The following is a 13,633-nucleotide window of genomic DNA, read 5'->3' on the forward strand; positions in this document are numbered from 1 at the left end:
TTAAATAGGTAATTGAATAACCATTGGAATTGATTATCCCAATTACTTTTATCAATTTAGGCATTAAATTAATTTTAAAATAACTTGGAGCAATCATATGTAACCTATCCATGGATTAGATTAGGCTTGCACCGACCAACAAACTCCCAAAATTAATTTTTTAGGGTTTGGAAATTTGGCTGCCACAGGTGCGCGTGGCTGTGAGTGTTGGGGGAGGAATGTGGCTGGCAACGGCGACAACTGCCGTCGGAGCTGCCAAGCCATGGCCAATTTCTATTTGGGGATAGGGTTCATCGCGAAGAAGAAGAAGCCGACGCAAAAGAAGCAGAAGAAGAAGACGACGCAGAAGAAGCAAGTTCAAACATGACGTCCAAGAAGACAACACCGAACCTAGGGAGAGCAAAGGGGATTCGAAGCCACGAACCAAGATACCATCAATCTTGGTCATGGTGCAACCCCACACAGAATCACAATCAATGGAATGACGGCACAGGGCTACGTTCTTACCTGCGGTTTCCGACCACCCACGGCACCAAGAAGAAGAAGAGAGAGAGAGAGAGAGAGAGAGAGGAAGAAGAAGAAGAAGATTGCGCAAAAGAAAGAGCGAGAACAAAGAGTCGGTTGCTAAATAAATCTCGCAAGAGGGGAAGATATTGTTTCCATGGAAGGAAAGGTGTGACATTGTCGATTCGTGAACGAGGGATGAGAAGGTGGAAGTTTGATCCACGCCTCCAAGGAAGGAATCGGCAGCAGTTGCGGAGAAGAGGAAGAGAGGGCTCCCTTTGCACATGGGCTCGACTCTCGATGATAAGGCGCAGAAAACGGGCCTTACTACTTATTTAATAAGACTAGCTGATGAAAAATAAAAAGCTCTATTTGGAGCAACGGAAATTGCGGCAGCAACCAATTTGATAAAACTCTTGAAGACTATATTATTATTTTGTTGCGGGACGAGTAGCCAGAGTTGTAATGGCTGTTTGCTTTCTCGTGCTAGAATATGGTCTTCCATTCTGGTCCAAGGGCATTGTTTAAAGTAACATTCATCTTCTATCCCAAAAAAAATACAACATACATATTTAGTGTATGTGCCCATTGAAAGAGCAGTGCCAGCAAATTCTGAGTCCTAGTACAGAAGTCTTCCAGTGCAAGTGGAGAGCGTCGCAATTGTACTCTGCATTCCCAAGAAATGTTCTCATCGATAGTTAAAAGAGATGATTAAATAAATAAAATATGCGGGTTTTTCCCCCCATTATTTCGGAATATAAGCAATCCGAGTACAACGATGACATGTCAGAATATACACGAACAAAGAAGATGAATATCAACCTTTTTATCATACATGTTTTCCAGAGGGAAAAGACAGCCTCTCAGTCATTTGTGAAAAAATGTCCCGAGTCGCCATCCAGCACAGCTAACTGCATGTCCTCTGATGGCTTCCAGTGACGCTTCCGCTGATTGATAAACCAATTGTTAATTTGCTTCTGATCAAGCCCGGTTGATTCAGCCAATGCATTTTTATCGGCTTCCTGGATTTTTAATTAGGATACAAAGAGTTTCAGTCATCTTTGTTGCCCCAACTCATACATACGGCCGCTGTCATGCGCGGATGTATGCATGTGGCAATGCAATTAGTGAATGCATACAATACAGATAGATGTTGTAACAATAACTATCAAGTTTGTTGATTTGATTGATAAGAACCCGTTGCCATACTCTTTGGATGTGCAATGGGTATCAAAGTTGATCGATGAGCATTGGTAGAGTACAGAGGCATTCAAAACGTCATTATCTAACTCATCCCCATATGATAATATAACTCTATTCAAGCAGGTTTGGAAGATGATGAGGCCACCCGTCATCAACTAATATTCTGTGAAACAGGCATCACAATTGATCTTGATTATCCCTTTAGAGGAGGAGGGGGGGGGGGAGAAGAACCTAAGCTGCTATTGAGAATAATCATGTCACGAGTTGGCCAAGTAGAGATGTTCTGTTCTTCATCTGTTCCGTTTGCCTGGACCATTGGGCTCTAATGGATTGGATGATTTCAGGGATGAGAACAGGTTTGGGCTCCAATCTGATTTGCCAAAGCTTGCCCCACGCTGCAAATGCGATAATATCTTGGTTCTACTGGCTTGAAGGGAGAGGTGAAGTCTACCAGGGTCAAGGATTAGAGCCATGGTTGGATATCAAGCAAGACTAGTTGTTCTCTTCGAAGGTTGCATAATTCATTCCATAATGCTTGAGCAATGCATGGGGCAATGACAGAATAGGTGAAGGGACTATTCAGCAGAATGTTTGCCCATATAGCGAGGGAGGTCATCAGAGGGGAACCGTCATGATAGTTCTAGTTTAGTAGGGAGGGCATTGGCAGGTACCCTAGGATTTAGTTCACATCTCACTAAATTGTAATCCCTAACTAATCAACAAGAACCAACTAAGTTGACTAATGGTATACATGGTCCTTGAGGTGTTTGGCAGATTGTTTGCCATCTTAGAAATCAATTGAAGTTAAACGTGTGTTCCCCATTGTGTCATTGCCCCCATAAGGTGGCAAAGGGAGATCAACTTATTGCATGCTAAAAAATAGCGATGTACCTAAAACGGATACTTACTGTTGGGTAAGGCCACTTGTAGTGCATATTCCACCACTGGAGTAACGTTTGCCTTGCCTCTTTCGGCAACTTTCCTTTCTTCTTCTTCTTTGAAAATTCAAACTTCAAGCTACTAATATGATTGCCATATTTCTGCAAAAGTTTGTCTTTAAGTTCTTGGTCTTCACTCCTTGTTTCTGCTTCTTGTCCTTCAATCTCCCTTCCACCAAGTTCCTCATCAGATGAGCCGTCGCCATCGTCTGAGAAACACAACAAAATTGGCTAAGGTGATTCCAAATTCATATGAAAATAATCCACAACAAAACGTGGCATTTTTTATAGCATTTAATCCAAAATAAGAAACATATCATCCATTAAAGCAATCAGTACTTCCTGCCCACCTCCCAAATGCATATATTTTTGTTGCAGAGATGCACATGGAACTCCTGCAAGCGAAGTAGCAATGCAGACAAATATGAAATGACTTTTTACCTTGTTCTTTATATCATTCCTCTCTTTATTTAATGCTTAAAATTGAGATTTAAAAGAAACCAATGCAAATGGATCAATCAGACCCTCGGAAAAGGGAAGCTAATAATGCGAAGGTACATAACTGTGTTTTCTAGCTAAGTTATTAGTTTGGGTGAGCGAAATTGTTATTTGAACATTTAAGTTTGACACTAATGATAACACTCTATATTAATGTTTTGTACTTTGTGTCATATTTATGTAAATGTACAAGATGTCAATTTAGAGTGTCAATCAAAATATCAAATTTTAAGTATTTAAATACCATAATATGCCAGTAAGTATTATGTTTTTCTCAGCTTTGTAAATATTGAAATCTAGAAAAATCATTCACACCGCATACAAATTTAATGCATGATTCTATTTGTATCAAACAGCTCCTCGGTAAGAGCTAATTGAAGTGTCCTAAGGTTTTCCAATTAATGAAGTGATTGTTTCCATCAAATTAATCATTGCCAGAAAAACTAAAATCTTTACAAGTAACAAAGACCAACATGCTTGACACTCTCTCAGTAACAATTCCCATACATTTGCAATTCATTTCTATCAAAGTATATAGTATTTAGTCACCCAATATGAGTGCTCTCCTATTTTGACTTCTGTGCCCCTGCGGGAATGAGGCCGCAGAAGTTTTGAGAATTCAAGAAGTCATGACAAGATGAGTCGTTGGTTATTACAATAAGTGTCAAGTGGAAGTGCAGTGATATGCAACTGAGGCATCCTATCAAACGGCTTAGGCTTGAACCTTATTCCCACATGCTCCTAATCAATTGGATCAAGCACTTGCCATTTATTTTTATTGTTCAACTCTTTGAGAACACAACACAATAATGATGCTTGAAGTAACCAGCCAGACACAAGGTCATCAATCGTTCAAAAATTGTAAGAGAAAAGGCCAAACAAAAATATATCAAGTTATGTAAGAAATCAAATCATATCTTAATACACATGCATAGAACTATCCATGCATTCCCAAAAAGGGTAAAATCCGCAACATCCGGGAGATATGGCAAAAAAGCATGTGTTATACGTGTGTTTTTAGAATTAACGCCACTTGTCGAGAGATTGTAAAGTGATATTCTTAGATCATTTTAACATCCTTACGTAAAAAGCATCATTTCGAATATAAAAACTATCAAATCAACTTTTGAAGAGAGAGAGAGAGATGATTAGACAAAATCAAGAGTAACTCCCTTCCAGCCAGGAAGAAGAATGCTACTCCTGTGCGGCCAAATGCAGACGGTGGACTTGCATGCAAAGATAATGAAGCCCAGCTGCCCAGGGCTGGGGCCTCGATCGGGGGAATACAGTTTGATGGGCTGCCACTAACAGCCACTCAGCCTAGGAATTGAACAGGATGATGATTACGATACCACTGGAGCTGGGCAAGAAAAGCCTCCACGAATTTCCCGTCGAGTCGTTTCAGTCATTCAGCAATGGCTGACCATACGGTGCTATCAAATCAAAGTGACAATGTGTCCCAGAGAGAGAAGAAAATAAGAGGAGACATTTCTTAGTTGCCCATGAAATACCACTTAACAGTCGCCAAATAAAGTAAATACCTAACGGGCAATTTGATTATGATTATGTTCGCTTTGGAAAGAAAATCAATATTTTTCCCGGTAAGTCAGAAAATCAATATCATAAGAAACGATAGGGTTCAGATATAAAAAACCAAAAAAAAAACAACAAAGAGGAGTCCATACTTCCAAGAAAAGGAACAAAAACACACCCTAAAACAAAGAAATTATATTATTAATTGGAACGTTCTGTGCACACTATATAAAGTACAAGGAAATAAAATAAGAGTGAAACAGAATATCATTACAGTGAAAGAACTTCAATTATTTGCTATCCATTGAATATGTAATTTTAAATTAAATTTTCACACTATAAAATCAACATCCAACTATAAAAGTTCCCAAAAATTGCACATAAATATAAATTATTTTGCTTAAACAAACTAATAACTCAGAAACGTCATACATAAGATATAAGTCTTATAGGCCAGACAAACTAAAACTTTACTAGTTCAACTTATTTTTTCAAAAATATTGATACATCATTTTCCAAACTTTACAGATTAAAGATTTATTGCTTTTAGTTTTAGCTTTTGTCTTTACAAGTCAATAATAGAAAGCTAGCTAGCTAGCCGACTACTATTACAACTACAAAAGACGGAACTTTTTAAATCATAACAAATATTTTGTTGCTATAATTTTGAACTTGAAATAACGCCCCCACGCCCTTTTTATTGACAAGTCCAAGTTAAGTATATTGCCAAAGTCGCTCGCCAACTAGCGCAAAGCATTGACGAAATGGAAAACTTGGGACCCGCAGCAACTCAAAACCCTAAAGAATAATTTCTCACAAAGTAGAACGCAGAAACGTGTAATCCACATCAAATCATCTTCCGGCACAGAGACCCACGGCTGAGCAGAAATGTCCGGCCGCGGAAGTGACAGGCACTACAGGTAAAAGCAGCGGTGAACAGCTCGGTGCATAAGCAAGGACGGAGTCTGAGACTCTGAGTGAGAGAGAGAGAGAGAGAGAGAGAGAAAGTGGTTGGGTACGTGAGAACTGTGGAGTGAGTTTTTTAATGCTCGTAAAAGCCTGGCTGCCCAGCGGAAACCGCGGGCGTCCATGTGAACTCCCGCACCACCCGCTCTATCCGGGCTACCCTTCTTACCATCTCACTTTTATAGACTCGCCCCATCCACAATCTCTCTCTCTCTCATATAATGAAGGATCAGACAGCCACTTATCTAGACCCATCAGAGGCAAAACATTACAAATTGAGTAGTAGTATAAGACAAAAAATTCCAAGCTGGCAATTAAGGACAGCTTACTGCATGTTTCATTTGTCAAGTCAACTTATACCATTAATTTCAGGATATAAACGAGTTAAATTTACAGGTGACACATTTAACTTATTTAATTATATTGGTATTGTTAGTAGTTGACTTGAGTTTACCTGAATCTAGCAAATTAATTTCGTATTAAGTTCAAGTTGATCTGTTTTGACCAAACTCATTTAAATCAATTCTGAACTTCCTAAATAATTTCATATAATTTCAAGTCATGTCGAGAGTTGTGCATTTAGTATATAAAGGCTTAAATACATGACATTTCACAAATCAAGCAATTATAAAAAAAGAAAAAGATGACATAATCATGGCTCTAGCACACATTTACATCTAATCTCAGAGCACAATCCCAATCAGATTATCTGGAAGTGGAGGACAAAAAGCACGTTGCAATTAGATTAATCCTTATTTTTTTCTGAACAAATATTCGTGCCTCATTGTAAAGGAGGTCCCAAGCACGCCCCCAAGTGGACGAATTAAAAACCAAGAAAACTTATAGTAACATTAATTAGCACAATGCAAGGTAGAGGAGAACAACCAATCAGGTAGGAACTGTAACGCAAACCAAGCATGTGAATATATGCCAATGTAATGCCCAATTGGAAATTTGCATCTGTGCCCAGGAGACTCTAAAGTTTCAAAAAAGCAACATTAACAACTGACATTCAAAATAAAAAGAAATAGCAACATTGAGATAGCAACATCATAAAAAGTTGATGTGTACTTAGAAGCCTAAACAATAATAGTTGCCGACCGTAGCCATCCTGATAATCGAGATCAGTAGCCTTTTCCACTTCATATATCTTTACATAAATTTACGTTACGATCACCTTTGAATTAAGGCTGCTAAACCAATTCTAATTGCATGACCTGACTCCACTCTTCAGGAGATGGGAGACAAGAACAGCTTTGCCTCGAACAAAGATGCTTAAAATCACGCAACTTTATACAAAATCATAGATAGGGAGATTTAAACCAGATAAAGTACTAATAAACTAACAGCATTAACAACGAAATCCTATTCTGCTTAGCCTACCTAATGCTAGTTGTTTCAGGCTTTCAGCCATTAATTATTAATATATACATGAACAGTGACACCATGAAACGACAAGAAGAATTCATTAGAAAGTAGAAATACGATGTCAAATAAGGAAAATAATAGAATCCCAACCTATGTTCCTTCAGGTAGCCCACGTGACATAAGCAGTCACGTGTGGTCAGTGATCAGATCGAGATCAACCTGTATCATCCTAAGGACAAAGATGGGTTCGAGAAACTCAAATGTAATTAATTTCCAATTGATGCTTACTTCTATTATGGAAGAAGAGAACATATTTTCCCTTAAGGTGAGGGATTTCATCTTTTGGAACCTAAGAGAACATATTTTCCAGCAATTTATGATCAATAGAAGACACTACTTAATGAAACCAAGAAAGCAGGAATGCACATTTCAATGCCCATTATCGGTTTTCACACAAAGACACTGCTCCGTTGGAACTTGAAACTTTCTAAGGGAACCGGGCATCATTACAAACCATTTCTGTCAATCACCATATCATTATACTAGAATTAAGGAGGCACGTGCTCACAGAAGGTAGATGGTGAAGCAATACGATATCAAGCCTTGTCATCCTATTTTCCTTAATGAAACCGAGAAAGCAGGAATGCACCACAGAACAAGAGCAAAATATATCGGTATATGGGAGAAGCATGCAAGTATGGCAAGTAACACTCAGAGACATCATTACCTTGTAAGCTTGTAAGTTCCCATGAAGTTGCATATTTTGGGGCAAGTGAACAATGGAGAACGCCTAGGTACCGCAGTTTATGGGTAGATTTATATATTTAATAATTAAAATTTAATTGCGTTATCCAACACTTTAGATTCAGTTATATTCGGTGTATAGCCTTACACCTAATGATTTGGCATGTCATCCCACATTTTCAGATCTGGTTAGAAAGAAGAATAAAACAAAAAGTTACTCGATCAAATCTAAAAGTGTCAAGTAGCCAAATTTTAGCCATAGAATATATGAAACCACCTATATATACACCGAGTGCACTTAAATATTTTCCCTGAATAATATGAAAATGTCATATTTGTCTTCCTTTGCTCTTAGGTAATGGTGGCATCCTTAGATTCACAACATAGGCTATATTAACGTTATCACCTATATTATACTTCTACCGCAGTAAATCATTATTCCTCCATCTATATTCTAGAATTTGATTTGACGTCGCAATAAAGAAACTGCATTTACTATTTCTATTTTTTCTTGCTGGGCTGGATGCAAACATTTACTCAACTTTTCCTCCAAGAAGGAAGCGTGTTAAAAGGAAGTGTTCTTGCATTATCAAGACCATGTAAGATCCATGGCATGCATTGTCATTGACAAAGTGATCAGATACGGAACAATGTTGATGGTGGAGATGAAAAAAGGAGTAAAGACATTAGGCATGAAAAAAATCAATCCATACTCAATAGGTTTGGTCAGATGAAGAAAGCAAATTAGAAATTTAGCTTCACGGTTTTGTAGAATGCAAGTTAAAGATATATAGTTTATGAACAAAATCATATTAACGATTTATAACTGCTTTGAGAATGGCGACCCCAATAAAAATTGAACCACCAATAAATAGTTCAAATGATTACAAAGATGACAGACCAAGATAAGACAATGGTATGGCAGATCCAAGTTCAGATGAAATAGTCTAAGTCAGAATTTACTGGAATAAGATTGCAATAGCTATACGTTCAACCCTCTTTCAACATCTTGGCCAGTTTAAATGTAATGGGATGATCAAACTGCCTGACTCACAGATGTCGGTAACAGACAATCTATATCTACACTCTCAGTGGCTGACATGCTCCTACATAAAACATGTTTGTCACCTGCAACCGCCCGTAAATGCAGTACTCTTGCCTTGTTCTACAATAGTTTCAATGGTTTAGAGGAAGCTACAGCCTACGTCTGACTAGGCTTCTGTATCACCAGTAGAATTGGGAAGTAACACAATAATAATAAATATTTGGGCGGGGGGCGAGGGGCCGGGGGGAGAACTATTACCGTGTTCGACCACTTTATTAATATTAGGTACCATTGTCACTGAACTGTGGAACATCAAAAGGAGAATCTCTTAACACAAATGGTATGCTAGTTCCATCTCTGATCACTTGTTTTCCAAAACGAAGAGCAGATATGATGAAAAAAATAGAAAAAAGATAAGACAGTACAAAACATAGAAGAAAATGACAAAAGAAGATTTAACTTAGCACCATTTAACTTAACAATAAGATGAAAAAGAAGAGAGATGGGATATTGAACACACTAAATAACTGCTTCAAGGTTTTACTAGTTTCTGTCTAACAAACGAGAGAGAGAGAGAGAGAGAGAGAGAGAGAGAGCATGTACACAACATTTTATCTCCAAGATCAAAAAGGGTAAATATATTAAAAAAGCAAAAAAAAAAAAAAAAAAAAGAATCATTCTAAATTTATATAATCAAGCTCAACGCAATGTTAGTAACGAAACAGTGGCTAACCTGAGCCAAGCTAAAACGTTCATTTCTAGGGCTTTTACAGTAGCTGTTCTCTATATTATTATTGGGACAAACCTTCACAATTCTTACTCTTATTATTATTGATCTCGCTGTCAATTACATAACAGCAGATAAGTGGGTTCTTCTCAAAAGAAAATGGACTAGAGGAGGCAAGCGGTTGAGAATAGGGCTACGACTAAGAAGCCAGGTGTTCCTGATGTGCCATAATTTCCACCACCGTGAATAGATTGAAAAGGTTCAGAGACTGTATTAACTTGTTCCTATTTAATATAACTGGCAGAAATTGTGCATACATGAAGAGGAAAAGAAAATCGTATATATTGAAGATCTAAATTAGGGGAAAACAAAAAGAACATAAAGATCGTTTCACTTTAGAGTGAGAGCTTAACGGACCTTTGCATAGATTGCTGAGTTGCATTTCAATGTTGCTCAAGAAGCTGGTTGCTTCATCAAAAGGCCTCGAGAGATCCGACTTGTACTTCACCAATATATCACAGAAGGTGTCCTGATAGACAGAGAGATCAGACATACAAAGGAGAATAGAGGACAAGAAAATAACAATTGGAAGATAATTCACAGAACTAGAGAAAAGGAAAAGACCATAAACTCGTCAAGTTCAGGATCGTCCCCCAAGCACGTGAAATACGAATCTCGCTTACAGACGAAATTTTCTCGCTGGATTTCGTCTAACAAAGATGCTATCTCCGGTGGCGCTCCGACCTGAAAATGGCATTAAATCTCCCATCAACAGCTTGAAAATTACAGATAGCATAAAAGGAACACATTCAAATCTTCTCAGTTAAAATCGACTTCAAAATATCTATAAAAATTTTCCCGGATAATCGTAGGTATCGAAGACATAATTCCAGATTTCTAAAGCATCTCCCGGTACAACGCTAGGTTTCATCAATATCCAAAGCCAAAACCTCACTGGAAGTGATTGAACAAAGTGACCTCGACAGCTCGTGCACTCACGAACAAAAATTATAAAGAACGCAAAAGTAGTATAGGCACAAATTAAAAAGCACTTGGAAGTTCCAAAGCAATTAAAGCATTTCCATCAGGTTCTGCCACAACCACAACCTTCTGGCAAGCGATGTAAGCCTCAATCAACCTCGGATACGAAGGATGGGAAGCGATCTTGGCCTTGATCACACTCGACAGACCATCACGATCTCCATCACTCCGTCGTATTCCTGCCGGCGTAATCGAGGCGGCCTCGGATATTGCCGAAGCTGCGGAGATCAACTCGTCCGATCCGAATACCGGAATCCGGAAGTGATCGCCGACGCCGGCAGAGGAGGAGGAGTAGAAGTTCTGGTACTCCGCCGGCATCATCAGGTTCTCCGGCGACATAAGGATCTTGTCCACGTAGTCTTCATTCGTCGTCGGATGGAAACCATACATTTCATCCATCTTAGCAATTAATCAGAGTTTCGAGAGAAGATTAATAAGGAACTAATACTACTAGTCTACGCTACTGTACTGTACCGCCTCTCTCCAGTTCAAAAGCCAGCACGGCCTGCGTTCATGTAAATATACACAAAAGTGTGTATATACATATGCGTGTGTGTGTGTGTGTGTGTAGATGCGATAATGAAATTGAGTTGCAGAGAGAGAGCTAAGCTGGTGGAGACGGTGCAAGTGCGAGGCTTTTGGAGCGGGGAAGAAAGAGAGAGATGGGGAGGCGGAGGGACGATGAAGTGGACGACGACCTATATCACGCCTCGCCCCGTACGGAGACAGACCACGGATGCGTTGCGTTATAACAGTAATCATACGCGCTTAGTTATTATATTACATAACAGTTAAAAACTCATATAAATAATAAATAAGATTAAACAACAATTTTCTTTTTCTTTTTTTTTTCTTTTTCTTTTTCTTTTTTTCGTAGCGTTTTGTGTTAAAACTTAAAACCGAATATATAGATTATATATTATATAGAGCATAGTATAAGTAAGGCTTAGAGTTAGATTTTTTCGATATGATTTGACACCCAATTTATTGCTTTTACACGCCGTGGTGGTCTTAACTATCATGTATATATATGGATGGTCCCAAATGATTCTTCCATGGCAGCAGTAGACTGTAAGTTTTAAGTTAAAAAAAATAATATTATAATCGTTCAAAATATTCCACATAAGACGTAACACTTTGGAGTTATTTTTGTCTTGTCTTTGTTCAAACTTGATTTCTGCTAAACTGTCACTTTAAAATTGAATAACAAATTATTATTATTATTATTACAATCAATTCTTCCAATTCTCTTGTGTTCCAAGTGGGGGCCTCTTTAATTATTCTTCGAAAAATCTGAGAATACCATCCATAAAAAAATAAGTTATATCTAGAGTCGAATATGAAGCTATCTAAAGGATCATCTAAACTCTTACATTTAATTTTAAAATTTTATAATTTATATATTTTTTATTTATTTATTTTTAATAATAAATATTTTATTAAAAAATTTGAGATCAAAATAAAATTCAACTTTCATTCTAAATTTTCATAGACACTTAGTCTAATAATTAATTTTCTCAATAATTAATTTATAATATTTTGTTTTTCTAATTTTCTCTTCCTAATTTTTACCGTTACTTTGTTTATTGTTGTAAGTTATTTGATTTCCTTTGATCTCTTAAATATTATATTTTAGTTAAAAATTCACTACATTAAAAGATTTTTGTATCTTATAGTTGATTAAATTTAAATTTTTTTATTTTTTAATTTATTGAAATGATAAAAAAATTATAAAAATATGTATTATTTTAATTTTGTTATAAAAAAAATTAATATTCTTAAAAAGTCCTCCATAAACGTTTTTTGCTCAAGACCTCTAAATTGGTCGACCCAGTGACATTAGCTACAAGAAAGAGATGGGCACATATGCATGTACATTACAAAAAGGATTATAATTCCTAAGTGATGTAAAATGAAATTAAAGGGCAAGTGCAAGAATGAAAATTAATTACACTTTGAATAAAGAAAAATATTATTCTTATATCATTATGTACACCTTAAACTACATAATATTGTAAGAATGTTTAAAATATCCTTGAATCTCGCAATGAGGCGCAGAGTATTTTGAATATTTTTACACCATTATATAATTTAAGATGTACATAATAGTGTAAAGAATAATGCTATTTGTATACCTTGGACTATATAAATATGTATTAATGACAAAAATATCCCTCATGAGGCGCATAGAGGCGCGTGAGCCGTATGAAAAAACACAAGATATTTTGATCATAATATCTCTTATATAGCTCAAGATATATAAAACATTAGAATAGAAATAATGGGAGACAAATCAGTAACGGTTAGAATATAATTAGATGGATCAAGTCAAAGTTAGCAAAGGACTGTCCACTAATGGCCAAGCCGCCTTTCCTTCCTCTTAATGGCAATACAACAATGGTTTGCTTTTGTGCGACGTAAGTTTCTTTTTCAAATTTTCAAGCATTCGAACTAACTACCTGTTTCACGTTCGGCCGTAGGTTTGAGATCACGAGTAAAGAAAGAGTCCAACTTGCTGTTTCGGATCACTCTTAATCTATTTCTTTTCAAGAGTTTTCAATAATCTTAGTCAATTTTATATAATAAGATAAATATCTCCTTGTCATTTGATTAAAAGAATTTTAAGTTTAACTTTAGGACACATTTGGTACAGGTAGATTTTTGAAATTCATGATTTTTTAAAATGTTCTTACAAAATTTTGATTTTCAAAATTTATACAATTCTATATTTAGTTAGATTTAAATATTTTTATGAATGTTGGGTATTCTTTTTTAAAAATTTTATATTTTTATGTTTGATTTAAATACAATATTTTTAGAAACTCATGTTTTTTTTTTCAAAATTATCCTTATTTAATTTTTTATTTAAAAATAATAAATTATTTCTATTATATAAAATATTAAGACTCACAACTGTTAGAAAAAGTTAAAAAATATTATTTTTTAACACATTATATATATGTGTGTACATATATATACATGATATATGTTTGTATAATATATATATATATATAGTCGTAAGAAACAAGAAATGACAAATATAATCGTGAAAAGACCATGGGATTA

General features: G+C 36.3%; 2 protein-coding genes across 7 annotated transcripts in view; one reads left to right on the forward strand and one right to left on the reverse strand.

Annotated features, from left to right (window-relative positions):
* Positions 1–1,033, forward strand: part of LOC127810188 (cysteine-rich receptor-like protein kinase 2) — a 37,570-nt gene extending 36,537 nt beyond the window's left edge. For all 5 annotated transcript variants that reach the window (XM_052349516.1, XM_052349518.1, XM_052349517.1 and 2 more), the window contains one exon: positions 189–1,033. In XM_052349516.1, the coding sequence (XP_052205476.1) occupies positions 189–204 (16 nt within the window). In that variant the 3' untranslated portion in view covers positions 205–1,033. The remainder of the gene's footprint in view (positions 1–188) is intronic.
* LOC127810190 (homeobox protein knotted-1-like 6) lies at positions 1,024–11,318 on the reverse strand. Of its 2 annotated transcripts, XM_052349524.1 has the most exons (6): positions 10,634–11,318; positions 10,151–10,270; positions 9,944–10,055; positions 2,616–2,854; positions 1,327–1,526; positions 1,024–1,171 (listed from the first exon to the last, which is right to left on the reverse strand). In XM_052349524.1, the coding sequence occupies exons 1-5, from the start codon at positions 10,964–10,966 to the stop codon at positions 1,368–1,370; spliced, it is 963 nt and encodes a 320-aa protein (XP_052205484.1). In that variant the 5' UTR covers positions 10,967–11,318; the 3' UTR covers positions 1,024–1,171; positions 1,327–1,367. The 2 variants fall into 2 exon arrangements, with proteins under 2 accessions (XP_052205484.1, XP_052205482.1); XM_052349522.1 differs by lacking the exon at positions 1,024–1,171 and having other exon boundaries at positions 1,229–1,526.
* Between the last annotated feature and the right edge of the window lie 2,315 nt (positions 11,319–13,633).

This window comes from Diospyros lotus, chromosome 9 (assembly GCF_014633365.1).
Source record: "Diospyros lotus cultivar Yz01 chromosome 9, ASM1463336v1, whole genome shotgun sequence".
In the NCBI taxonomy this organism is placed as follows: Eukaryota; Viridiplantae; Streptophyta; class Magnoliopsida; order Ericales; family Ebenaceae; genus Diospyros; species Diospyros lotus.